Source organism: Vipera berus, assembly GCF_964194415.1.
Source record: "Vipera berus genome assembly, chromosome: 3".
NCBI lineage: Eukaryota > Metazoa > Chordata > Lepidosauria > Squamata > Viperidae > Vipera > Vipera berus.
The window spans coordinates 211,558,012-211,583,011 of record NC_138204.1 but is presented as its reverse complement, the minus strand read 5'-3'; the positions used below and the strand labels follow the sequence as shown (position 1 = coordinate 211,583,011).

At 43.4% G+C, this 25,000-nt stretch overlaps 1 protein-coding gene across 1 annotated transcript in view; it reads left to right on the top strand.

Moving 5' to 3' along the window:
- KCNK9 (potassium two pore domain channel subfamily K member 9) overlaps positions 1-25,000 on the top strand; it is a gene marked incomplete at its 5' end in the record, with an annotated part of 135,322 nt that overhangs the window by 109,655 nt on the left and 667 nt on the right. Inside the window, one exon of the mRNA XM_081323061.1 lies at positions 24,415-25,000. This exon is cut by the window's right edge and continues 667 nt beyond it. Within this exon, the coding sequence (XP_081179187.1) occupies positions 24,415-25,000 (586 nt within the window). The remainder of the gene's footprint in view (positions 1-24,414) is intronic.

Here is a 25,000-nt window from a genome sequence, read left to right as displayed (position 1 = left end):
TACTTCTTGTCCTGCCCTCAGATGGTTTGGAGAATAGGTCAATCCCTCTTCTCTGTGACAGCCCCTTAAGACAGCCCTTCAGAAGAAGAGCAACTAAGATGATCAGAGGCCTGGAAACTAAAACATACGAAGAACGGCTATGGGACTTGGGTTTGGCTTGCTAAAGAAAAAATGAAAAAGGGGAGACAGTATCTGAGGGGCTGCCACAAGGTGGAGGGGGCCAGGTTGTTCACCAAAACACCAGAGGAAAGGATGAGAAACAATGGTTGGAAACTGATCAAAGAGAAAAGCAACCTGGGATTAAGGAGAAACTTCCTAACAGTGAGGACAATCAACCAGTGGAACAGCTTTGCCTCCAGAAATCATGGGCGCTCCATCACTGGAGATTTTTAAGAAGAGGCTAGACAGTCATTTGTCTGAGATGGTATAGGTACACCTGCTTGAGCAGGGGGCTGGACTAGAAGACCTCCAAGGTCCCTTAAATTAATTAAATTATTCTATTCTATTCTATTCTATTCTATTCTATTCTATTCTATTCTATTCTATTCTATTCTATTCTATTCTATTCTATTCTATTCTATTCTATTCTATTCTATTCTATTCTATTCTATTCTATTCCATTCCATTCCATTCCATTCCATTCCATTCCATTCCGTATTTTCTATTCTATTCTATTCTGTTCTGTTCTGTTCCGTTCCATTCCATATTTTCTATTCTATTCTGTTCTGGTCTGTTCTGTTCTGTTCCGTTCCATTGTATTCCATTCCATTGTATTCCATTCCATATTTTCTATTCTATTCTATTCTATTCTATTCTATTCTATTCTATTCTATTCTATTCTATTCTATTCTATTCTATTCTATTCTATTCTATTCTATTCTATTCTATTCTATTCTATTCTATTCTATTCTATTCTATTCTATTCTATTCTATTCTATTCTACAGGTATTCTATTCTATTCTATTCTATTCTATAAAACAAAATTATAAAGCAGGTGAGGGGGAGGGAAATAACAAAATGCATAGGGAGTCACTGTCATTGAGCCCTCCCAACCACGCCAGAAGAAGAACAAGATCTTGAAAGGATATTCCCTATTTATTGATTTTGTGTTCCCCAGAATGTGAACTGAAGCTTGTCGATGTCCTCACAGGCAAAAGATTTGGAGTTTTTTGGGGGTTTGCTGGTTGCCTTGACTGTAAGTCATAACTTAACAATAAGAAATGCAGCAGCATAACTTCCTCTACATTTGCAAATCAATATGCTGTCATAAAATGCCAAAGACCTCAGGCATCCGGCGAAAAAAAAAAAATGCACCGAACAGTCAATTATCTTCAGAACAGTCACTTTTTCTTCCCATAAAGGCCCAGGAAATTCTTTGCAGACTGTTTTCTGTCTCTAAGTGGTGGGTGTTGATTTGAGTGGGGGAGAAAATGCTAAATTTGCTTAGCAAAAAAGTTCTTCTGAGAAATGTTGGCTCGGATTTAGCTTTTTTTTTCTTTATAGAAATGGGCTTTGGGGATAATTATTATTTCTTATTTGTCTAGCACATCTCTATCCCGCACGAGGTGCCTTCCTATTTTAAGAAACTAAAAGCAAGTGACTATTGCACAAAACATATCAGTGTTGTTTTGATCAGAGCTTAAAGACCCTTTGGGAACTGATGGCACAAACAAATTGGTTTGCTTCCACAACTTGTCATTTGGGGTGAAGATCTGCAAATGAAGCTGCCCCAGAATTCTTGATAACTCATACAGGAAGAGATACCTCACTTCCAAAACCAAACTTTCTCACATCAGAATGTCCCAAATCCACCATGAGCTGACCTCAAATCACGATGTAGTCCATTTTAATCATTTATTGGTAGCATGGTATCACCATTTCCTTTCCTTTCCACGATACTTTACATGGAGCCCTGTTGGAAAACCCCCAGTCAAGCAGAGAGGAGGGGTCAAGCAGGGAACTAGCCTCGAGTCCTTGTGCAGCTGCCCAAACCTCCCTAAAGCTCATGGAATCTCATCTGGTTATTCCCAAGGGAACGGTAACAGTCTGGGACAATTCTTGTAATGTCTGTAGAACACAATAAAGTTGTTGGCTTGGACCAACAACTTTATTGTGTTCTACAGTGGGTCTGGTTGCTTGTGCCTGATGAAATCTGCAATATAGTGATGGGGGAACCCTTACCAGTCAAACATCAAGTTAACAGATGTTTCCATTTTAAATTCTGGAATTTAGAAATCAAACTTTTAGTGATCTCCCTCCTCCTCCTCCTCCTCCTCCTCCTCCTCCTCCTCCTCCTCCTGCTCCCTCTCTCTCTCTCTGCAAACCCCACTCCCTTCTAGGACTAATGATGTTACCTAGTTGGGTAATGAAATGTCTGCAAGAAAACAACCAAGCACAGAGAAGCCCAAGCACCCCACAGTCCTTTTCTCCTCCTCCTCCTCCTCCTCCTCCTCCTCCTCCTCCTCCTCTTCCTCCTCCTCCTCTTCCTCCTCCTTCCTTTTCTTCAAGAGCTCACTGCAAACAGTATTTAAGGAGGTCTGTCTTCATTTTATATATACTTCAAGAACCCCATGAGTTGGGCTAAAAGAGGGTGTTTACACCTAAGTTACCCACTGAACTGTCATGGCCAAGCGTTGTCTTGAACCTAGTCCAAAGCCCTTCCTAAACCTTCACTACCATACCAGACTGGGTCCTTCTGACTGCAAAAAAATGGAAGCTGTGAATGTGGAAGAATCAAATTAGGAAGAAAACTAGATAGGATAAAAAGTTTTATATGGACCCATCTACATGCATCTTCGGGCATATTGTACAATATTCTGCCAAAGGAACAAGACTGGGTGACATTTGGCCAAAGCTACCATGAACCCTGGGAAATACAGTAGGGCAGAGATGGGATTTCTGCAGCAATTCCGTTCTTGATATAAATTTTCATGTTTTTGTTTTAAAGCATGGTGATTATCAGGGAGAAGGTAGGGCACAGAACCAAATGAAAATGAAAAGTATGACTGTTGCCAGGGCAAAGGAAGTTGAAAGCTTCTGTCACATTGAGCATAAGTTTTCCTTTCTTGCTCGTAAGTGCAGTCTATATTTTTCTGATGTCATCTGGAAGACAAATGGGACCTTCTGAGCCAAGATAAGTTATTTCCTAATGCACTGAATCTCTTTGGTATTGGAGGGATTTCCTTCTGGTCGAGCCTTTGAGTTCAGAAAAAAAGATTCTTTCATAGCAGGGGCTGGAGTATTATTAGCAGACTCATAGCTGAGCTGGCAGCTAAGGATAGAGACTAACAGTGAACGAATGCAGTAATCTAAGTTGGCCATTATCACCCCAGAAAAGACATGGGTCATGACTATACAGTAATTGCTTAAATAATAGGGAGTAGACCCCAGAGAATAGAACAACTCAAAGAAGCAGTGCAAGATTGGAAGAGGTTGAAAGACCTGCCTCATAGAATCGTCAAGAGTCAGACATGTCTGAATGGAGATCATCATCAGACATGTATGAGGAAGTTTCTCCCTACTTCTCTGAGACCTTGCATTGTGGTGGAAGTACTTTTAAAGTACTTGACCTGAATGTTTCCATGTCAATTACTGAAGAGGCCAATTTCCATCATAACCGATATTTTAATACCTACACCGTGAGGTTGATTGTTTATTATCATTTCTAAAGCCCCTGAAGGCAAGAAACAATAGATGGAAACCAATCAAAGAGAGAAGCAACCTGGAACTAAGGAGAAACTTCCTGACAATGAGAACAATTAACCAGCGGAACAGCTTGCCTTCAGGAGTTCTGGGTGCTCCAACACTGAAGGTTTTTAAGAAGAGACCAGACAACCATTTGTCTGAAATGGTATAAGGTCTCTTGCTTGAGCAGGAGGCTGGACTAGAAGACCTCCAAGGTCCCTTCCAGCTCTATTGTTCTGTTCTATTTTCTTCATGTAGCTGTTTGAGACCCGTCTTATAAATGGCTTTCAAGGTTGCAGGACCCATAGATGAGCTGTAAGGACCCACTTGAACTAGCCACCCAAGAAAGCAGAACTCTTGAAACAGGAATTGTCTCAAAATGAGGCTTTTGTTAAGGGTCAGTGACAGTAGGGACGTCAAGGCAAGATCTGGGGGAAAACCCGCACAAACGGTACAGTTAAGCTAGCGATATTTCTCCTCCCACCAAAGTCATAATGTCCGTTTGAAATCCAGCCAATCTACAAGTGGCACAAATTCTGGCCGGCTGGTACAGTTGGCACACATCTCAAGGTCTTCTCCACCTTTTGTTTCTCTGTAACCATGTCCATGATAAGGGAGACACATTCCTTTCTGAAGATGATAGAGGCAGGGGAGGGAAAGTAGAAAGCGAAAATTATCCCAAGTGAAAGCATGTGCCCCCTCCCCCCCAGCAGAATGGCAGGCCCCAAAATAGAATATATATGCAGGAAAAAGAATGAGGATTTGGGGACCTGACATTAGCTTTGTGCTAATCCATGAGTGAGCGCCTGTTACTCATCCCAGCTTCTGCCAACCTAGCAGTTTGAAAGCACGTAAAAATGCAAGTAGAAAAATAGGGACCACTACGGTGGGAAGGTAACAGCGTTCCGTGCCCCTTTGTCATCTAGTCATGCCGGCCACATGACCACGGAGACGTCCTCGGACAAGCGCTGGCTCTTCGGCTTTGAAACGGAGATGAGCACCGGCCCCTAGAGTCGGAAACGACTAGCACGCATGTGCGGGGAAACCTTTACCTTTACCTTTAATCCATGAGAAGTTGTGGGGTGCAGCCCTAATCTTAATACTAACATTGATTCAGGAGTAGAACTAATCTCTCCTAACGTTGCTATTATTCTACTTTCCAAACCAGAAAGCATTACAATTCCAAAATAATGGGATATAAGAGGTATAATCACTAATCTCATAAATCTAACAAGATTACAGGCTGTCCATTAACTGTAAGTCTGTAAGAGTCTCTGTTGGTTGGAAACTACTCTGGTTTCAATTTCTCCGCCAACTTGGAGTAAGAACAAAAGCAAGCAAACATTCCCTGGAGAGCCATTATTAGACCAGATCTGGGTATTTTACAGTCCCCAGGCCACATCCAGCCCAAGTGAGAGATCCTATATTGGAGACCTTGCTGACTTCCTGGCTGTGGCAAACGAAGCAAAAAATTATGCCTGTAATCTAGACATACATTTATAATATTTTGCATTTTTATCTCTTTGTGTTTTTTGTCAAAATCTGATGTGAACACACCATACAATAAATAATATTGTACATGAGGTCAATCGGAAATTAGAAATAAAATGTAAATAAATGTACACCATGCAGACAATACAATTGCATTGGTTTTATTCTGAAGGTGACTGCTATTTTTTTCCAATGTATGTATGTGTGTGCATGTGTGTCTATACACCTTCACAGCCCTGTTGGCTCAGCCCTCCACAACAGACCCGATTTCTCATGTTGCCTCCTGAAAAAACTAATTGTCCACCTCTGTTCAAGACCATCCCTACAAGACGATACAGTCTTGTGTTTCTTTTCGTAGACTTGCTGACCCCATGCTGTTGAGATTGTAAAGCAGGGGTCCCCAAAGCTCAGGCCATGGGACTGGTACCGATCCATGACCTATTAGGAACTGGGCCACACAGCTGGAGGTGAGCAATGGGCGAGCGAGTGAAGCTTCATCTATATTTGCAGATACTCCCCAACACTAGCATCACTGCCTTAGCTCCATCTCAGATGATCAGGCATTAGATTCTCATAGGCATGTGAACTCTACAGTAAACGGTGTGTGCAAAGGATCTAGGTTGTGCTCTCTTCATTCTCCCCCATGGAAAAATTGTCTTCCACAAAACCAGTCCCTGGTGCCTAAAAAGTTGGAGACAGCTGTTGTACAGAGTTCTGTTAAACATGTGGGAAGATATTCAGATTGGCCAGTTCATGTAAGTCATCAGAAGACTTCTGCCCTCCAGCAAAGCAAAAAGTTGTTTGGGGTGAGATTGCCTTGCATTAGATGAGATTGGATGCCCCATGCGCTATCCAGAGTCCTGTTGTAATACCGCCAAGATTGTTAAGGAGAGACTTCCTAACAGTGAGGACAATCAACCAGTAGAACAGCTTGCCTACAAATGTTGCGGATGCTTCATCACTGGAGGTCTTTAAGAAGAGACTGGACAACCATTTGTCTGAAACAGTATAGGGTTACCTGCTTGAGCAGGGGGTGGGACTAGAAGACCTCCAAGGTCCCTTCCAGCTCTATTCTGATTGGTTGAATTTCCTAAAACACTCAGTATGTGTTGGTATAGGAAAGAGACATTCCTATATTGGGGCAAAATTAAGGGTAGGTAGAGGAATGTGAAACCTTTGGAGGAAAATTATCCCTATCCTTGCTTACTTGCTTGCTTGCTTGCTTAATTGTGTACCACTAAGTCAGCATCAACTCATAGTGACCATACAGATAGATCTTCTTCAGGACATCTGTTCCAACTGGGGTATTCAATCTTCTAATGGTGTAATAGCCAAGAAATTAAAAGACGCTTGCTCCTCGGGAGGAAAGCCATGGCAAATCTAGACAGCACACTAAAAAGCAGAGACATCACCCTGTCAACAAAAGTGCGTATAGTCAAGGCTATGGTCTTCCCAGTTGCAATGTATGGCAGTGAAAGTTGGACCATAAGAAAGGCTGAGCGCCAAAGAATTGAGGCCTTTGAACTATGGTGCTGGAGAAGACTCTTGTGAGTCCCTTGGACTGCAAGGCGATCCAACCGGTCAGTCCTAGAGGAGATCAATCCTGACTGCTCTTTAGAAGGCCAGATCCTGAAGTTGAAACTCAAATCCTTTGGCCACCTAATGAGAAGGAAGGACTCACTGGAGAAGAGCCTAATGCTGGGAAAGATTGAGGGCAAGAGAAGAAGGGGACGACAGAGAATGAGGTGGCTGGATGGAGTCACTGAAGCAGTAGGCGTGAGCTTAAATGGACTCCAGAAGATGGTAGAGGACAGGAAGGCCTGGAGGAACATTGTCCATGGGGTCGCGATGGGTCGGACACGACTTCGCAGCTAACAACAACAATGGTGTATTATCACTTCTGTAATCCAGCTCATTCATTTTGCTGCTAGTCGTCTTCTCCTTTCCTTCCCGCTGGGTTTCTGCATAACAGAAGGGAACTGGGTTTCTGCATAACATGTCTGAAATATAATAATTGGAGCCTGCTCATTTGAATCTGAAGTGTCTCTGGATTGATTCATTCTATTATCCATTTTTGTGTTTCAATGGCTATGCATGGTATTCTCTAGTCTTATCTAGCAGCAAAGTTCAAAAGCATCGATATTCTTTGTATCCTACTTCTTCAAAGTCCAACTTTCACTTTGTAGAACATCACTGAGAAAGCCACTGCCTTCATGACTTTTATCTTTTTAAGTATAGACACCATCCTGGCATCTGAATATCTTTTCCAAAGCCTTCATTGCTATCCTACCAAGTGCTGATGTGCAGTGCTTTTCTTAACTACAGTTTCCTTTATTGTTGATAGTGCTGATCACCTCAACATCTCTATTACCATTGTTGTGATTCAGGGTCAGCCTGTGGGTTCAGCAGTTGGGTCGGACGACTCAGAGGAGGAGGAGGGGGGTGTTGAAGAGCTTGATGATGATGGCTTTGAGGCTCCGCAGAGCCCCCAGCCAGGCCCCTCCCACCTGGTGGAGACCCAGCTGTGTGAGCCTGACAGCGTGGATGAAGATGACCCACAGCTGGCCCTGTTCAAGGACGCCCGACGCAGGAGGCAGTCAATCAGGAGTAAACAGAGGAAGGCAATGGGGCACCTCGGAAGGAGGCAGAGAGAGGCCACGCCCTGAACTGTATTTAAGGGGAATGTGTGGGAGGGCTGGTTTGCTGAAGGCAACCGCTTGGATAGTTCCTGTTTCTTAGCTTATGTTTTATGGTTGGTGTCTTGTCTTGCTCTGTTTTATGTGAATAAATTTGGCAGGCTTTATTCCAGCCTCTTGCCATTTGTAAAGGGGTTGTCCCTGCTTTTGTTGCAGGGCCGGTAGCAGGCTGGTACAGAACAGCCATTGTGAAGGCGGTCGCTATATATCTTGTCATGAGTTTGGTCTTTGCATTTAATCTTAGTCACGCTTTGTTAGGGAATTGCGCAGCAGGTGTCCAAATGAAATCAGAGACACTGACACAAACTTGTAGTTTTGTATAAGTAAATATATTTAGCATTTATATTTACAGCAGACAAAATAGGAACACACGGACATCATGAGGTAAGTCACCAACAGCATTACAGAGCACACAGAAGAAAAAGGCGGGAAAAAAGGGAAGCTCCCCCTTTACACCCACAGCAACCAATCATAGCGCAGATTGCCTCATGCAGGAGCCAGCACTCTCCAACCAATCAGCTACCACTGTGTGTTCTAGCCCATTGTTCACAATGTTTCGGCTACTAGATTTAATGTCCTAACACACTTTTTCACAGCATTAACATTTCCAAACCCTTCCACACCTCCAGATTGGGTCTCCCCAAATATGACCCTAGTTTATTTGTAATGTATCCTATATCAGTCCAAGTACAAAACCTAACTCTAGTATGAAAGCTTCCATCCTGATGCATTTCAGACAGTCTCCAAGACCTGGCTGGTGTTCCTTGCCTTAGGCCAAGATGGCTAGAACCCCTTACTAGTTTGTTCGTATATGTGTTACGTTGTTGGCCAGATTTCCCATCTGCTCTTTTATCCTGCTTGTTATATGGTGAGACTTCCAGAAGTAGTTTGGAGATGGACGGTTCTAGTCTTGATAGAACAGAATATTTGTAGCTCAGGGTTGAAGTGTGGGGTCCTTGGTGCCCTTTGAGCTGCGTGGTTTTCTTGCAGATGTTTCATTATCAAACTAGGCAACATCATCAAGGCACCCATGATTATAATCTATCCATCTTCTCCAAACCGAAATGTATCTTTCTTGTGAATGATCCTTCAAGTAAGCAGAAATCTTAGCCATTTCTGCTAAATTTGACACTTTTAAGCGTCCATTCCTCTATAGTAGGCAGGCAGTCCTTCTTCCAATATTGTCCTACCAATAACGTTGCAGCTGTTATCAAATTTGAGGTCTTATAGCATTGAATGTAGTTAGTTAGTTCTTATGAGGAGTAGCAGGTATTCCTTATGAATACAGAATAACAGAGTTGGAAGGGACCTTGGAGGTCTTCTAGTCCAACCCCCTGCTCAAGCAGGAGACCCTACACCCTTCTGGACAAATGGCTGTCCAATCTCTTCTTATAAACCTCCGGTGATAGAGCACCCACAGCTTCTGAAAGCAAGCTGTTCTACTGGTTAATTGCCTCACTGATAGGCAATTTCTCCTTAGTTCTATGTTGGCTCTCTGTTTGATAAGCTTCCATCTGTTATTTCTTGTCCTATCCTCAGGTGCTTTGGAAAAAATAGGAAAATAGACACTATGAGAACTATGCTAATTATACAAAATCAAACTAATTTAGATTAGCTTTCATAATATTCTTTCTTTTTTCTTTTTTACTTTTGTTTAGTCTCCTTGTAATCTTCCAAATGTCACAGCTGCTTGATCAAATGAGCATGTTGCAAATGTTAAACATAAAAAAAACAGAATTAAAACACGATGAAGGTGAATATACGTATCCCAGGATAATGTTGTAGGATCCAATCTGGGTCGGTCACCGGGACAAAGCCTCTTGGTCCTGGTGAGTGACAAAGATTGGATCCTGCAGTATTAAAAGATTTCAGTTTAAGCTTAATGACAAAAAGTCTAGGCTAAAGTTTCCAATTGTGGATCCTTTCAGATGTTATAGACTGATATTGATTATTGGCTATGCCTATGAGGTTGCTGCTTGAGACGTAAAAAGGAAGTATTTACTCCAAGGTTGAGGTAAAGAACTGAGATGCATTTTCTTCTCTTTGGTTATCTTCACCTTGGACCATTTTGCTTTTCTCACCCTTGAAAATCTTGCCCTCATTTGCTCACACCTCCATGGAGTCCTGCTGGATCTGGTGATTCACACGGTTTTAGCTGATGATGAGACAGTGCTAAATCTGGTGGGGGTGATGTCATGGCAAGCTTGTATACCAAAACAGATGTCTCACTACAGGACTGAAGATCGGCACAAGGTCAAAAGAAGCAAAATAGAGACAAGGGAAATGACTTTGAAAAGCAGCTCCACTCTTAAGGAGACAAAAGGTGCTAAAATATTTCACTCCTTTGCTTGAATTTTCAGAGGTCTTCTTTTTTTTAGAAGTGGATGTTTCGCTTTTTGATTTATCCAAAAGTAAGGCAAAGTGTGGGAAACGTTTACTTTCACGACTTCTTTATGATCCTGTGTGTGTGTCATCAACTTTGGTATGTGTTGCCCATATATACATACACACACACACACACACACATACATACACACACACACACACACACACACACACACACACACACACACACATATATATATATATATATATATATATATATATATATATATATATATATATATATATATATATACACGTGTAAAGGTAAAGGTAAAGGTTCTCCGCACATGCGTGCTAGTCGTTTCCAACTCTAGGGGCCGGTGCTCATCTCCATTTCAAAGCCGAAGAGCCAGCGCTTGTCCGAGGACGTCTCCGTGGTCATGTGGCCGGCATGACTAGACGCCAAAGGCGCACGGAACGCTGTTACCTTCCCACCGGAGTGGTCCCTATTTTTCTACTTGCATTTTTACGTGCTTTCGAACTGCTAGGTTGGCAGAAGCTGGGACGAGTAACAGGCGCTCACTCTGTTACACGGCACTTGGGATTCGACCCGAGTGAGAACATTGACACTGACCAAACAGAGACCACTCAAGAGAAATCACATTGCGTACTCAGGCTGCCTTCTGACTCTTCCAGCAGAATATCAAATTCTTGTCTCTAAGCATCTTCTGAGATCTATTAGGAACCAATAGATGTTTAAACGGATCAACTCAATGGGCCCATGTGCCCAGTGGAGGAAGTGGGCAGTGGCAAATCTCATCTGAACGAGGAAGTGATTGAAGCATGATAAAGGACTCAACGTCTTTGAATTTTACCCAATCAACAAGTGAAAGTTATAAGCAAGATAAGGGCCACATGGTTTTGGTGAGCTGATTGCAGTGGAATCAGAGAACTAATTAACACTTTGTCAGGAGGAAACATGGTAGGAGGGAAGTTGAACATTTTTGGGAGACAGAACTTATAGGAAGTACAAGTACATAGAATCATGAAGCTGGAAGGGATCATGGAGGTCTTCTAGTCCAACTCCCTGCTCAAGGAAGAAGATCTTATATCATCCCAGTCAAATGGTTGTCCAGACTATTTTTGGAAACTTCCAGTGATGGAGCACTCACAACTGTGGGAGACGAGCTATTCTGTTGATTAATTGTTTTCACTGTCAGAAAATTTCTCCTTCCTTCAAGGTTGGAACTCTCTTTAACAAGCTTCCACCCACTACTTCTTGTCCTGCTCCCTGGTGCTTTGGACAATAAGTTGACCCACCTCTTCTAGAGACAGCCTCTGTCAGGACCCACCCCAATCCACATCTTAGGAAAATAAAGAACTCTTGGAGTCAGGTCTTGTCCAAAAGGAGTTTTTACTAGGACATGACCGGTTGTGGAAATACAAGACAGGATCTGGCATTGTGTTACACTTTGATACCTTATAAAGAGTTGCCGATTCAAACCCCTCCCCTCAAACCCATTTGGTCAGACCCACATCAATTTAACTTAGGTGTCAAACCCTTTCGTGGGAAAGAGGGATCTTCCCGTGCCTTCATGACTATTGCCTCCTTCCCTTTCAGATTCAAATGGAGATACAAACCAGATCTCCTTTTCCCTTCCCTCCCTTTGTTGTCCTCAGTTCAAAAGGTTTTCCCTGGTCTTTGACTGAATAAACATCTTCTCTTCTCCCCTCGGGAAATTGGCAGAATCCAGGGAGGGGTATAATATTGTAGACATACATTTATGAATGGGATATAAATGGATTCTGACAGCCCCTCAAGTACTGGAAGACAGTTAATGTGTCCCCTCTAATCCTTCTCTTTGATAGGTTAGATATACCTAGCTCCCTCAAATGTCCATCATAAGGTTTAGCCTACATATACTTTATCATCTTTTTTGCTCTTCTCTGCACGCTTTTCAGGGACTCAGCAACCATTTTTGCAGTGTGATGACCAGATACATCTGGCCCAGAGGGGACAGGAGGCACCAAATTGTGACCCAAGAATCTCAGTTAAAAGAAACTAAAGGGAAGTGCTCCAAAACTTTGCACAAAAGTTGCAATCCAGCGAATCAAGGATTAGCCAGGATCATCTGGCTTCAGAATTAAGTTGGTGGGACCTCTTTTCTTCACAGAGACAAACTCAGAGTTGTGTTCCAGGATTTGTGTTCAGATACCTCTGTTTTCATGAATTCCAATTCCTTTATGAATTTATATTGGACAAGTGTCTCCTAATTATCTCAAGATATTTGCTTCTGACATAAGTGCTCAAAACGTATCAGAGCTAACTGAAGTCTTATATGTTATATGCCATCTCAGGCTGTTTGGGCCCAGATCCTACCCATCAGATCTGTGTCCCAGTCCGCTCGTGGAATTGTATGGGAACCTGATATTGGGACACTGCTTGGGTATGTGGGTTTTTTGTTTGTATCTTGTCTTTGGTTCTGGATAATTCCTGGCAGAGTGTGGTTGTGGGTTTGTGGGCTATTGCTGTTTGGATATTTATCAATGTTAAATGCCTTATTCCGTCCTATTGTAATTGGGTACTTGGCAATGCCAGCTACAAGAAGGTTACTCTTTCCCTTGTTTTTAATGAAATTGATTTCTAAATCATAAGATTGATGCTTTTCTTTTAATCTCCTTAAAAGGAAGAACAGGCTGCTGTTCTCTGGCTGCAGCTTACAAAGCTGCTATGATGCTGGACATGATGCTGTGGAGCAGGGGTGTCAAACTCAATTTCACTGAGGGCTGAATCATCATTATGGTTGCCCTCAAAGGGTCAGTTGCTGTCCCCTTCTTTTCCTCAGGCTTGCCCCACATAACCCTCCCCTCTCCTATCCCCTTCTCTCCCTCAGGCTTGCCCCACAGGACCCTCTCCTCTCCTATCACCTCTCTCCCTCAGTTCTTGCACCACAGATGCCTCCCCTCACCTATCCCCTTCTCTCCCTCAGGCAGACACCTCTCCTATGCTATCCCTTTCTATCCCTCAGGCTTGCCCTATAGGAGCCTCCCCTCTCCTGTCTCCTTCTCTCCCTCAGCCTTGCCCCATAGACACCTCCCCTCTCCTATCAACTTCTCTCCCTCAGGCTTGCCCCACAAAAGCCTCTCCTATCCTATCCCCTTCTCTCCCTCAGGCTTGCCCCACAGACACCTTCCCTCTCCTATCCCCTTCTCTCCCTCAGGCTTGCCCCACAGACACCTCCCCTATCCTATCCCCTTCTCTCCCTTAGGCTTGCCCCAGTGACACCTCTCCTTTCCTATCCCCTTCTCTCCCTCAGGCTTGCCCCACAGGAGCCTCCCCTCTCCTGTCCCCTTCTCTCCCTCAGGCTTGCCCCACAAAAGCCTCTCCTATCCTATCCCCTTCTTTCCCTCAGGCTTGCCCCACAGGAGCCTCTCCTATCCTATCCCCTTCTCTCCCTCAGGCTTGCCCCACAGACACCTTCCCTCTCCTATCCCCTTCTCTCCCTCAGGCTCGCCCCACAGGAGCCTCCCCTCTCCTGTCCCCTTCTCTCCCTCAGGCTTGCCCCACAGGAGCCCCCCTCTCCTATTCCCTTCTTTCCCTCAGGCTTGCCCCAGTGACACCTCTCCTCTCCTCCCTATCGCTTTCTCTTGCCCCCTCACTCCTCCTCCTTCCCGCCAAAACCCCTTCTTTTAATATCCTCTCCTCTCCTCCCCCATGTGTCCGCTCACTGCCCAGCTGGCCTTTTCACACAGCGCTCATCAGCTGGAGCTGTATGCACTGGTTCTGGCATCCCCTGCCAAATCCCGGCAGCCCCACAGCTCCAGCTGACTCTTCCCCCGAAGAGTGCTTGTGGCTGCCGGCCACCCCCAGGCCGCCAGAAGCCCCCATCAGCTGGAGCCATGTGCGCCGATCTCGGGGCCTCTGCAGAGCCCCAGCAACACCATAGCTCCAGCTGACTCTCCCCCAGGCCTCTCTGGCACTGCCATGACATAGGCTCACCCCCCCCACCCACATACTCAATCACCACCTCCTTTTAGTATGCTTGCTGGCCAGATCTAAACACATCACAGGCCAGATCTGGCCCGCAGGCCTTGAGTTTGACAGGTCTGCTGAAGAGATTGTTTTCATTTATTGTTATCGCTAGGATCACCATCACTACTATGTTCCTCACCATTGTTATGCCCAGGTTACAGATGAGTAAACTGCACATGCTGTGAAAACTCCATCTACATTGGAGGAGGAAGCTGGTCATGATAGTCCCTTCTTCTAGAAACGTGGTTGGTGGGAGCAGAAATACTACATAGCCCATAGCCAGAAACTGTACCATACATCCAGGAAGAGGGAGATGGGGATTGGTGCAGCTAGAAGGGTGGAGAACCTTCCCATCATACACTACCATGTGCTGTTCTTCTGGCTGACCTCTACAAAACTGTATTTTAAGCCCTTTCTGGGTCCACAATAAGGTCTTCCTTACATGTTGATGTTGTGGGAGATACCAAGATATCAAGAGATAAGCAGCATGTATCCACATCATAGTTCAGATGAATTAAAACAGTGTTTTCCAACCAAGGTCACTTCTACTTGTGTGGACTTCAAATCCCCAAATTCCTCAGCTGGCATGGCATTGATGAGAATTCTGGGAGTTAGTTCCCATGCCTGGAGGTTCCCATGGTTGGGAAACACTATTTTAGAAGCAGAGATTAGGGATTAAAGCATCGGTCAGGGATGCTTTAAACTGCATTCCTGAAAAGGATGGAAATAAATAGCCTTAGTGGTTCTGTAATGAAATGAAGTCCCAATCAACCTGGGTCACTGATGATGTTACCTAGTCTGGTAACAAAATGTCAGCAAGCAACCAATCAAGTTCAGAGAGCACCGAGGACTCTACAACCTGCATTTGTATGAAGACATCCTTGGTGCATCACCTGATATTAAAAATGAGATAGTTTGCAGCTGGGATGCTCTGGAACTACTCATATATGGATCAAGGTTTTCATATTGACCTAAAGAGCTGTTCTTTCATTTTGTAGCCGTCTGTCTATTTGCCTTTTCAGCCTGTGTTCAAGAGATGACTTGTCTTCTGATATAATGTTTAGGAGGTTTGACAGATGGGCAAAGAGGGAGAGAGAAATGCCGTTAGAATGTGTTAGTATGAGCCATCAGGTCAGGCATGAGGTGAACTCTGTAGGCACCAGTCTAGCAACCTAGAATAGAATAGAGCTGGAAATGACCTTGGAGGTCTTCTAGTCCAGCCCCCTCCTCAAGCAGGAGGACCTACGCCATCTCAGACAAGTGACTGTCTAGCCTCTTCTTAAAAATCTCCAGTGATGGAGCGCCCATGATTTCTGGAGGCCAGCTGTTCCACTGGTTGATTGTCCTCACTGTCAGGAAGTTTCTCCTTAATTCCAGATTGCTTCTCTCCTGGATCAGCTTCCAACCATTGTTTCTTGTCCTTCCCTTTGATGCTCTGGTGAACAACCTGTCCCCCTCTGCCTTGTAGTAGCACCTCAAATACTGGAACACTGCTATCATGTCTCCCCTGTTTCTTCTTTTCTTTAGACTAGCCAAACCCAAGTCCCGCAGCCGTTCTTTGTATGTTTTAGTCTCCAGGCCTTGGATCATCTTTATTGCTCTTCTCTGAACTTTTTCCAAAGTCTCAACAACTTTTTTTGTAGTATGGTGACCAAAACTGGCTGCGGTATTCCAGGAGTGGTCTTACTAGGGTTTTATCAAGCGGTACTAATACTTCGTGTGATCTTGATTCTATGCCTCAGTTTATACAAGCCAGGATTGTACTAGCTTTTTTTGGCTGCCACTGCATACTGCTGGCTCATATTCAAGTGATCATCCACTAGGACTCCAAGGTCCATCTCTTGTAGACCACAAGAGAAAAATGACCATTCTTGGAGCTGCAAGGCCACTGAGAGACAGAGACAAGGGAAGAAAAAGAGCATAAGGAAAAGCTGCAAAACCCAGCAAGCTTGCAAACCAGGCCAAGTCCATTGCATGTAACAGCCCAGGCAGTCATGTGACTGTAGGATGCTAGTAATGGCTGTAAATATGGGCCAGTTGTCAAGTGCCCAAAATCATGTGTCTGCAGGATAATGGTGGTGGCCATCGGAACTTCGGAACTGGGCCATACATATTCCCAGGGAGCTCCACTGTAACTTTGAATGGTGGCTAAGTGAGCAGTCATAAGTTGAGAGTACCTGTATGCTGAACCACAAAGATAAAGACTGTTGAGTTCAGCTCAACTCCAGGTGATTTCAAAACTCAGCTACCAAGTCTGTGTAGTTTTCTGGGCCATAACATGGAAGTCATTAATTCTTACCTTCTTTTTGAGATGTTGACTTCCTAGTCTGGCCTACCACTCAGAGATTTCCCAGTAACCTGTCGTTTGAGTATAACGAAGCCTGAGTGTTTGCTTTTTCAAAATCACCATCCTTGGCTAGATGTTGCTCTACTAACTTGTCAACTCCATTCAGATCTTACCTGGCATGTTATGCGAATCCAGCCTCACATTCCTTCCTGATTTTCAGACTCCTGTGAATTCCTTTCATGGTTGCTGGGCTATATCAGGGCTGACTTAGATGAGACAAGACAAGATGCAAGATATTGAATATATAATCCTGACCTCATTAGCTTCCGCTGTCATCAACCCTTCAGATATTTATTTGGGGGAAAAAGGCACCCGGTGCTCGGTCCAATTTGCCCCTTGTTGGATATGTGCCTCGAAGTGTATTCTTAATGATGTTCTTAATCACATCAGTTCTACTTACATCTTTCTCAGAGTTGGCTTGGCCACACATGCCAACATGGTAGATGGAGGCATCTTATAGACAAATATGCATGCTGATGTCAAGGTAGATGACCTCATGCCACTTCAATTTTTTTCATTCTGCAGATGAAGCAGTGTTCAACTCCTCTCCATGGATCCAAAATGCATGGATTGCTTGTTTTTCAATGATTTTACTTTATTTACATCTCAAATTGATCAAACCCCAAGGCATTATTTAAAAGTAGAAGAAAATCAAACCTGAAGCAACTCGTAATGAAAAGGAGGAACCAACTGGTTTTTTTTAAAGCCATAACTACAGTATCCACTAGAATAGCTACTATACTAGTATAGTTATGTAGCTGTAGCATCCTGTTTTGGTCACCACATTATGTAAAAAGATGTTAAGACTTTGGAAAGAGTGCAGAGAAGAGCAACTAAGATGATTAAAGGCTGGAGACGAAAACCTATGAAGAACGCTTGCAGGAACTGGGTATGGCCAGTCTAGAGAAAAGAAGAACTAGGGGTGACATGATAGCAGTATTCCAGTATTTGAGGGGTTGCCACAAATAAAAGAGGATCAACCTATTTTCCAAAGCATCAGTAGTCAAGACAAGAAACAATGGATGGAAACTAACCAAAGAGACAAGCAACCTGGAATTAAGGAGAAATTTCCTGACAGTGAGAACAATTAACCAGTGGAATGGCTTGCCTTCAGAAGATGTGGGTGCTCCATTACTGGAGGCTTTTAAGAAGAGATTGGATGCCACTTGTCTGAAATGCTTTGGAGTCTCCTGCTTGAGCAGTGAGTTGGACTAGAAGTCCTCCAAGGTCCCTTTCAACTCTATTGTTCTGTATTCTACTGCTAAAAACTATGGAGTCCTTGGTGCTCTCTGAACTTGGCTGTTTTCTTGAAGACATTTCATTACCTAAGTAGGTAACATCATCAGTGCATCATTACCTAGTTGGGTAATGAAACCTCTGCAAAAAAACCAACCAAGCTCAGAGAGGACCAAGGACCTCCCAATTCAACGCTGAGCTACAAATATTTTCCCCTACTACTAAAAACCCAGCATTGTTTTTAGCGGTTTTCCATGCTGAGTTGGTTGATTGCTCAACTGATTCATTTTAGCAGGCTTCTGGGCTGCTCTATCTGTCAACTGACTTTGAATGGAAGTGCGTATGTTGTGGCCATTGTCTCCTTCTCTTTGAGTGACTCTTTCAACCTTGCCTCTTTGCTGTCATCTGCTTGATTTTCTGATGAGCATTGAATTATGTCAACGAGATTTTCGTATAACCTCATTGTGGCAGGGTGGGGTGAGGATAACTTTTCATGATGCAGCAGCAGCCATGCTTCTTCTGGTCTTGGAGAAACCTTCTGCTCTTCTGAATAAAGAGACAGACAAAAGTGATGGACTTTATGAAAGAAAGGCCACTGGATTCTGATGCTTATTTCAGAACGACAGAATTAGAAGGGACCTTGGAGCTCTTCTAGTCCAAACCCCCCCCCAGGATGATGAAGGGAGGCTCAACTGAAGTTCAGTGTGTTCATTTTCATCTGTTAGTACAATTCACTGGCTAGCATCAAGGAAAGTTTGGCTGCCTTTATAATTCTAATTAGTTCAATTTTACTTTAGAGCTTGCAGAACACACTTACGTTTAGCTCATATCATGCACTTTGTAGACTTCCAAGTGGAAAAATTGTTCCTACCGCAGGGATTTTTAAGCAAGCTATTTATAGCTTTGTTTAAAGGGACATTCAGAATTTGTAACTGGTGGTGCCTTATTGTCCTAAAGATAAAAATGTTCTTGAGTTCGCTTTGATCCTTAATGAATGCCTGAAGACAACGGCACAGTTTTCTTTCTTTTTTTTTATTAAAGAGTTTTACAAAAACAAAATTTTACAATATATCCCCAAATCCCTCCCACCCCAAACGCCCCCACTTCCCCCCCACTTCCCAGAGCTAAATACAGGATTATAGTTACAATAATCATATTCTAAATAAAAATTATGCATAATATACAATTAACCAAATTCATAATGTGCTTTAACTCCCCTTTAACATAACTACAAACAATGTACCAATAACAATATCCCACTAAAATCTACTCATAAGCTAAATGGAACTTTTTAGTCCCATATTTGTTCTGAATATAATTTATCCATCTCCTCCAAACTGAAATATAACTTTCCTGTGAATGATCTTTCAAATAAGCAGAAATCTTAGACATTTCTGCAAGATTCGAAACTTTAAACACCCATTCTTCTATAGTGGGCAAACTATCCTTCTTCCAATATTGTCCCACCAGTAACCATGCTGCTGTTATCATGTTCAACATCAAGTTAGTTTCTTTAACATCACAATCTACAACAATACCCAATAAAAACAATTGCGACAATGGCACAGTTTTCTTGATGGCAATAAAGAAATTATTTGTTATTCTCTTTTTTTCTGGGGTACGGTTTGTCTCTTCTCACCGTAGACTGCAGCCCTAATATTTCCAAACAGATCTGATCTTACTTGGCTTCTCATCATGGAGAAGTCAGGCCAGCTGTTGGCATCTCCCACAGTCTCCTCTCTGGTAGTAAGTTTTACAATTAATTTTTGTTTCAGACTCGTAAAATGTGAAAAACTGGAACTTGGTGATCATCCAATCTCCCTTGCCATTCAGTGAAAAAATGGAAACGATGTTTGATTCATTTGCTGTAAATTGCCTACTGCTTCATGCATACCCTTGCAGAAAAGCATCCTGTCAATAATAGTAATAGCACTTAGACTTATGTACCACTTCTCAGTGCTTTACAGCCCTCTCCAAGGAGCTTACAGAGTCAGCATATTGCCCCCATCCCCAACAACCTGAGTCCTCATTTTACCGACCTTGGAAGGATGGACGGCTGAGTCATCCTTACCGGCTTGAGCCAGTAAGACTTGAACTGCTGGCAGCCGGCAGTCAGCAGAAGTAGCCTGCAGTGCTGCATTCTAACCACTGCACCACCATGGCTCTATTGGAGAAAAGCTATCTCTGTGGTCACTAAAATGTTGAAGATAACCCAAGAGCACATAATACGTAAAAAAAAAATCATAGGAATTTTACAAATGAAATATATATTCCAAATTGCATTTCCTTTGTCCTGAAATTCACTTTTATAAAAGATTTGGTGGAAATCAGCTGAGCTATTTTGATAAAAAGAGAAAATCTGGGGGTGGGAAGGGTGGGTGGGACACTCAATGTTTGCATGCCTACCAGAGGCTGCTTCTTGGAGAACTTTTTCAAGGAAGCTCTTTGGTTTGAGTCAAAAATATTTTTGCATTGCATTGAGCAAAGCAAATCATATTTGATTATAATTTCTGGAAAAAAATAATTATGTTGTAAACTGCCCAGATTTGTTGGACACAAGATGCACAGGAAATAAAACTTGAATTACCATAACAAAGCCTCCATTGGCATGTGGAAAGTGCTAACTGATTATCAGAGAAGACCAACAAAGGGGGCTGGAGGCTAAAACGTACGATGAATGGTTTCAGGAACCCTGTATGTCTAGTCCAGGGGTAAGCAACCTTGGCTCTTTTATGACTCGTGGACTTCAACTCCCAGAATTCCTGAGCCAGCTATGCTGAGGGGAAAGGGAGAGGTTTCCAAGCTGAGCCATGGCTGGCTCAGGAATTCTGGGAGTTGAAGTCCACGAATCATAAAAGAGCCAAGGTTGCCTACCCCTGGTCTAGTCTAATGAAGAGAAGATTGGGGTGATATGATAGCAGTCTTACAATATTTGGGAGGCTGTCTCAGAGAGGCTCAACAGATTTTCCAAGGCACCAGAAGGCAGGACAAGATGCAATGGATGGAAACTTATCAAGGAGAGATCCAACCTAGAATTAAGGAGAAATTTCCTGAAAGTGAGAACAATTAATCAGTCGAATGGCATACCTCCAGAAACTATGGGTGCTCCATTACTGCAGGTATTTTAGAAGAGATTGGACAGCCATATGTTCAGAATTGTATAGGGCAGTAGTCCCCAACTTTTCCAGCTCTGCAGACCAGCAAAAGCGGCAATGGTGGTAGTGGCGGGGATGGCTTCGCACACACGCATGCTGCTTGCACACTTTTGCACACATGCACATACTGTACATATACATATGCTACACACACACACACACACATAAAAAGAGTCTTGAGAGTTAACTAGGTTGATACTATATGGCAGACATGTTAAATTCACGATGTCACGTGACATCACGCAATGATTCGGGATGGTTTTGCCATTGCCACCAATGGGGTGGGCGTGGCTTCCACATGACACATCCGGCCCGTGGGCTGGCAGTTTGACATCCCTGCTATATGGTATAAACCTATTACAGAATCTGGTTCTTCTGCTTTGGATACTGAGAAGCCCCCTCTTAGAAGATAGCAAAGAAAACCGGTCATGGAGAGGATGTGTAGAGTCTGACAATACTGCAGACCCTGATCAAGCATCGCTTACATGCCATGTCCTGGATAGAAGGAAGTGAACTTCAAATGATCTTTTCTGCTGTCCTCACCACTCTCTGCACTGCCTTTCTGTCTGAAACTGTAATACCTCCAAACCACACAGTAATACAATACGACGATACTTTCAATTGTCCCCCTGGTCAGGGCAGGGGAAGGAAGATGTGCTCTTCTCATACGATGCAGAAAATGCAGGCGCGGCTGTGCCCCCTTCATCAGTATCTCACTGTTGAGTGACCAAGCCAGCCTACTCATCAACTGCACACCTAGGAACTTGATACTACATACTAACCACCTCCAGAGTTGCATTGTTAATACTTGGTGGATATCTTTAAATCTCGTTTTTGCCAAACGTCTTAGGAACAAAAGCCATGATGCTGTTGAAAGTGTTGAAATGTTTGGAATGATTTGCTCTCCACCGGATCAGATCATCACTCTGTCTGGCTCAGTGTTGCCTAACAACTGACAGAAACAACCAAGTCAATGGGGGAAGCTGGGTTCATTTAACAACCGCAGTAATTCACTTAACAGCCATGGCACAAAGGATGTAAAATTGGCCTTGTCTCATTTAGCAACCACCTTTCTTAGCAATGGAAATTCTGGTTTCAGTTGTGGTCGTAAATTCAGGGCTACCTGCATAGATTTTCAAAAAGCTTTTTTTTTAAAAAAAAAATGATTTATGTTCCTGAGCTGTGGTTTGCCCTTGGTCTTCAAATGTGGCAATAGAGAACCACAGTCCATAAAGTGGCGAGAACAGGAAGGGGAAATGAAATGGTTTTCATTTGCATGCAAATTACATTAAAATTGCATTAAATATAGGTAATTGAATTAATCTCCATCCAGGTTTTCAATCATTCCCCCCCCTGATGTCACATTAACATTTATAATTTAATAACCACATTTGGAGGACCCTCGAGGTTGTATATTAGGCGTTGGGGACTGCCTGTTCCTTTGACTTTTCCAAAGAGGGAATTTTTGATTTAAATTACCCACGGTCTTCTTCAGCAGCAGAAAAATGGCAAAATATATATTTTGAGAAGAATGTGTGCTCTTGTTAACTAAATCTAGATAAACTGGGACAGTGCGCTTGGAATTGTAATAACTTGATCGTATTCTTTGGATAGGGCTGCATTTCAAGGGTTCTTGTCTTAGTACAAAAGAATGTCATTATAATGGTCCACTGCAGAGTCAGCCAGATGTTTACAGTGGATTTGGCCTTTTTGTCCACCTATCGAGGTCCTTCCCAGGGATCTGGGATAGGCAGATGTTGATATTTGATGGTGTTAAAGTTACTGTCGCAGGATGCATGCTGTTCCAAGCAAAACCTCCTTTTCCAATTGACTGATGGGGATTTTCTCAGCGCTGATGGTGCTCAGGTTCTCCAGATGTTTGGGGATTGCCCCCAATGCATCTATCACAATTGGTACTATCTTTGCTCGTTCTCCTTCTATCTGCAGATCTTTGCACTGCTTTTTGGATTTTTCTCTTCCATTCTGCTATCTCCAGGTTACTGCTGTGTCCACTATCCAGCCTTTTTTTATTCTTATCGACAATTGTTAAGTCTGGGGTGTCATATTGGCAGGTGATTCTTCTTCTCCTTATCAATCATAGCATTTTCCCAGAAGTGCAGCATCTACTTTTTTTAAGATCAATTGAAAAAAAGTGTTTTTAATAATAATTTAAGGCTGTTAATTATGAACTTTACGATGGTTAATGAAATATCATTAACGACAGTAATTGAAATGTATATGCCACATGACTCCCAGTGACTCTAATTCTGGATTGCAGGGATGAAAAAAGAATATTAAGCATTTTTCTGATGTGGAATCATTGCAGGCGGCACATGGGTCCCAAACGTTCTCTCTAAAAATGCTCCATATAGGAAATTAATTCGGGCAGATTTGATGTGGTTGAAGCCAACCCTGGGAAACTGTGCCGGGAGTAAATGATGATTGGCAAATGGTTCATTTCCAGGTAATAAGGAATCTTGCTCCTTTGAAAAAGTCCTTAGAAGGGGTGGGCCCTAACAATCAATTCAAGGCTGGAGAACTTCCTATGGGATGACAGGATGACAGCTGCAGTTTGGAGTCCACATTTTTCCAGTTTCTACAATGCACATACACAGTATGGTACCCGGTAGTAGCCACAATGGCATCGCCTATATAGGTAGACAATGGCAATAGAGAACAAAATTTCCATCACTAAGTGATGCGATCATAAAGTGAGGGTATGCAAGGGGTGAGGGATCCTTGGTGCTTTCAGAGCTTGGATGTCCCAAAGATGCTTTTTTCCAACTTGTTTTTTTCTTTGAAAACCTTTTGCTTCTCCTCCAAGAAGCTTCTTCAGCTCTTCTTGTACGAGAAGAGAAATGTTTTTACAGAGAGTACCAAGAAAGAACAGTTGCCTTTTTTTTTTTAAAGAACTTTTGGGACAGCTATGAGCTGGATGATTGAGAACAGGGGTCTTCAAACTTGGTCCTTTTAAGACTCGTGGACTTCAACTCCCAGAATTCCTCAGCCAGGCCCGCTGGCTGAGGAATTCTGGGAGTTGAAGTCCACGAGTCATAAAAGGGCCAAGTCTGAAGACCCCTGTTTGAGGATCTCCATAGGCAGGTCTACTCCTGTGTTCATAGTACTGAACCTCAAGGTGATGTGCTAAAGCTGAACGGTGGAATTTGGAACCCCACCAATTAATCAGAATTGAAGAAGCTTCTTGGATGAGAAGCAAAAGGTTTTCAAGACAACTTCCCCCCGCCCAAAAAAAATGAAAGTCAGTTGACTTCTGGAAAAAAACACTTTTGGGATAAGGGAGTAAACCATCTCCCTCTCTCTTGTCTCAAACATTGTGATCTTTCCTCTTATCTTGAGGGCTCCAGTCCTTTCATCCTTCTTCCCCCTCCCCCAGTTGCAACCCTCCCTCTTCCATCACTTATCCATGTTGTCCTTTTGCTTCTCCAGGTTATGGCCACGCTGCCCCTGGGACGAATGCAGGGAAGGCCTTCTGCATGTGCTACGCTGCGCTGGGCATCCCGCTCACCCTTGTCATGTTCCAGAGCCTCGGCGAACGCATGAACACCTTTGTCAAGTACCTCTTGCAACGGATGAAGAAGTGTTGCCGGATGAGAAGCACCGAGGTCTCCATGGAGAACATGGTGGCCGTCGGCTTCTTCTCCTGCATCGGCACCCTCTGCATCGGAGCAGCTGCCTTCTCTCATTGTGAAGAGTGGACCTTCTTTCAGGCCTTCTACTACTGTTTTATCACATTGACTACAATCGGGTTCGGAGACTACGTGGCCCTCCAGACGAAAGGAGCCCTTCAGAGGAAGCCACTCTACGTGGCCTTTAGCTTTATGTACATCCTGGTGGGGTTAACTGTCATCGGGGCTTTTCTCAATCTGGTTGTTCTCAGGTTGTTCATGAACATCGAGGAAGAGAGACGGGAGGCCGAGGAGAGGGCCTCCCATTCAGGGAACCGGAGTAGCATGGTGGTCCACATTCAAGAAGACTCTCAACATGGCCGCCCGCGGTACAAGGCCGAGGTGAC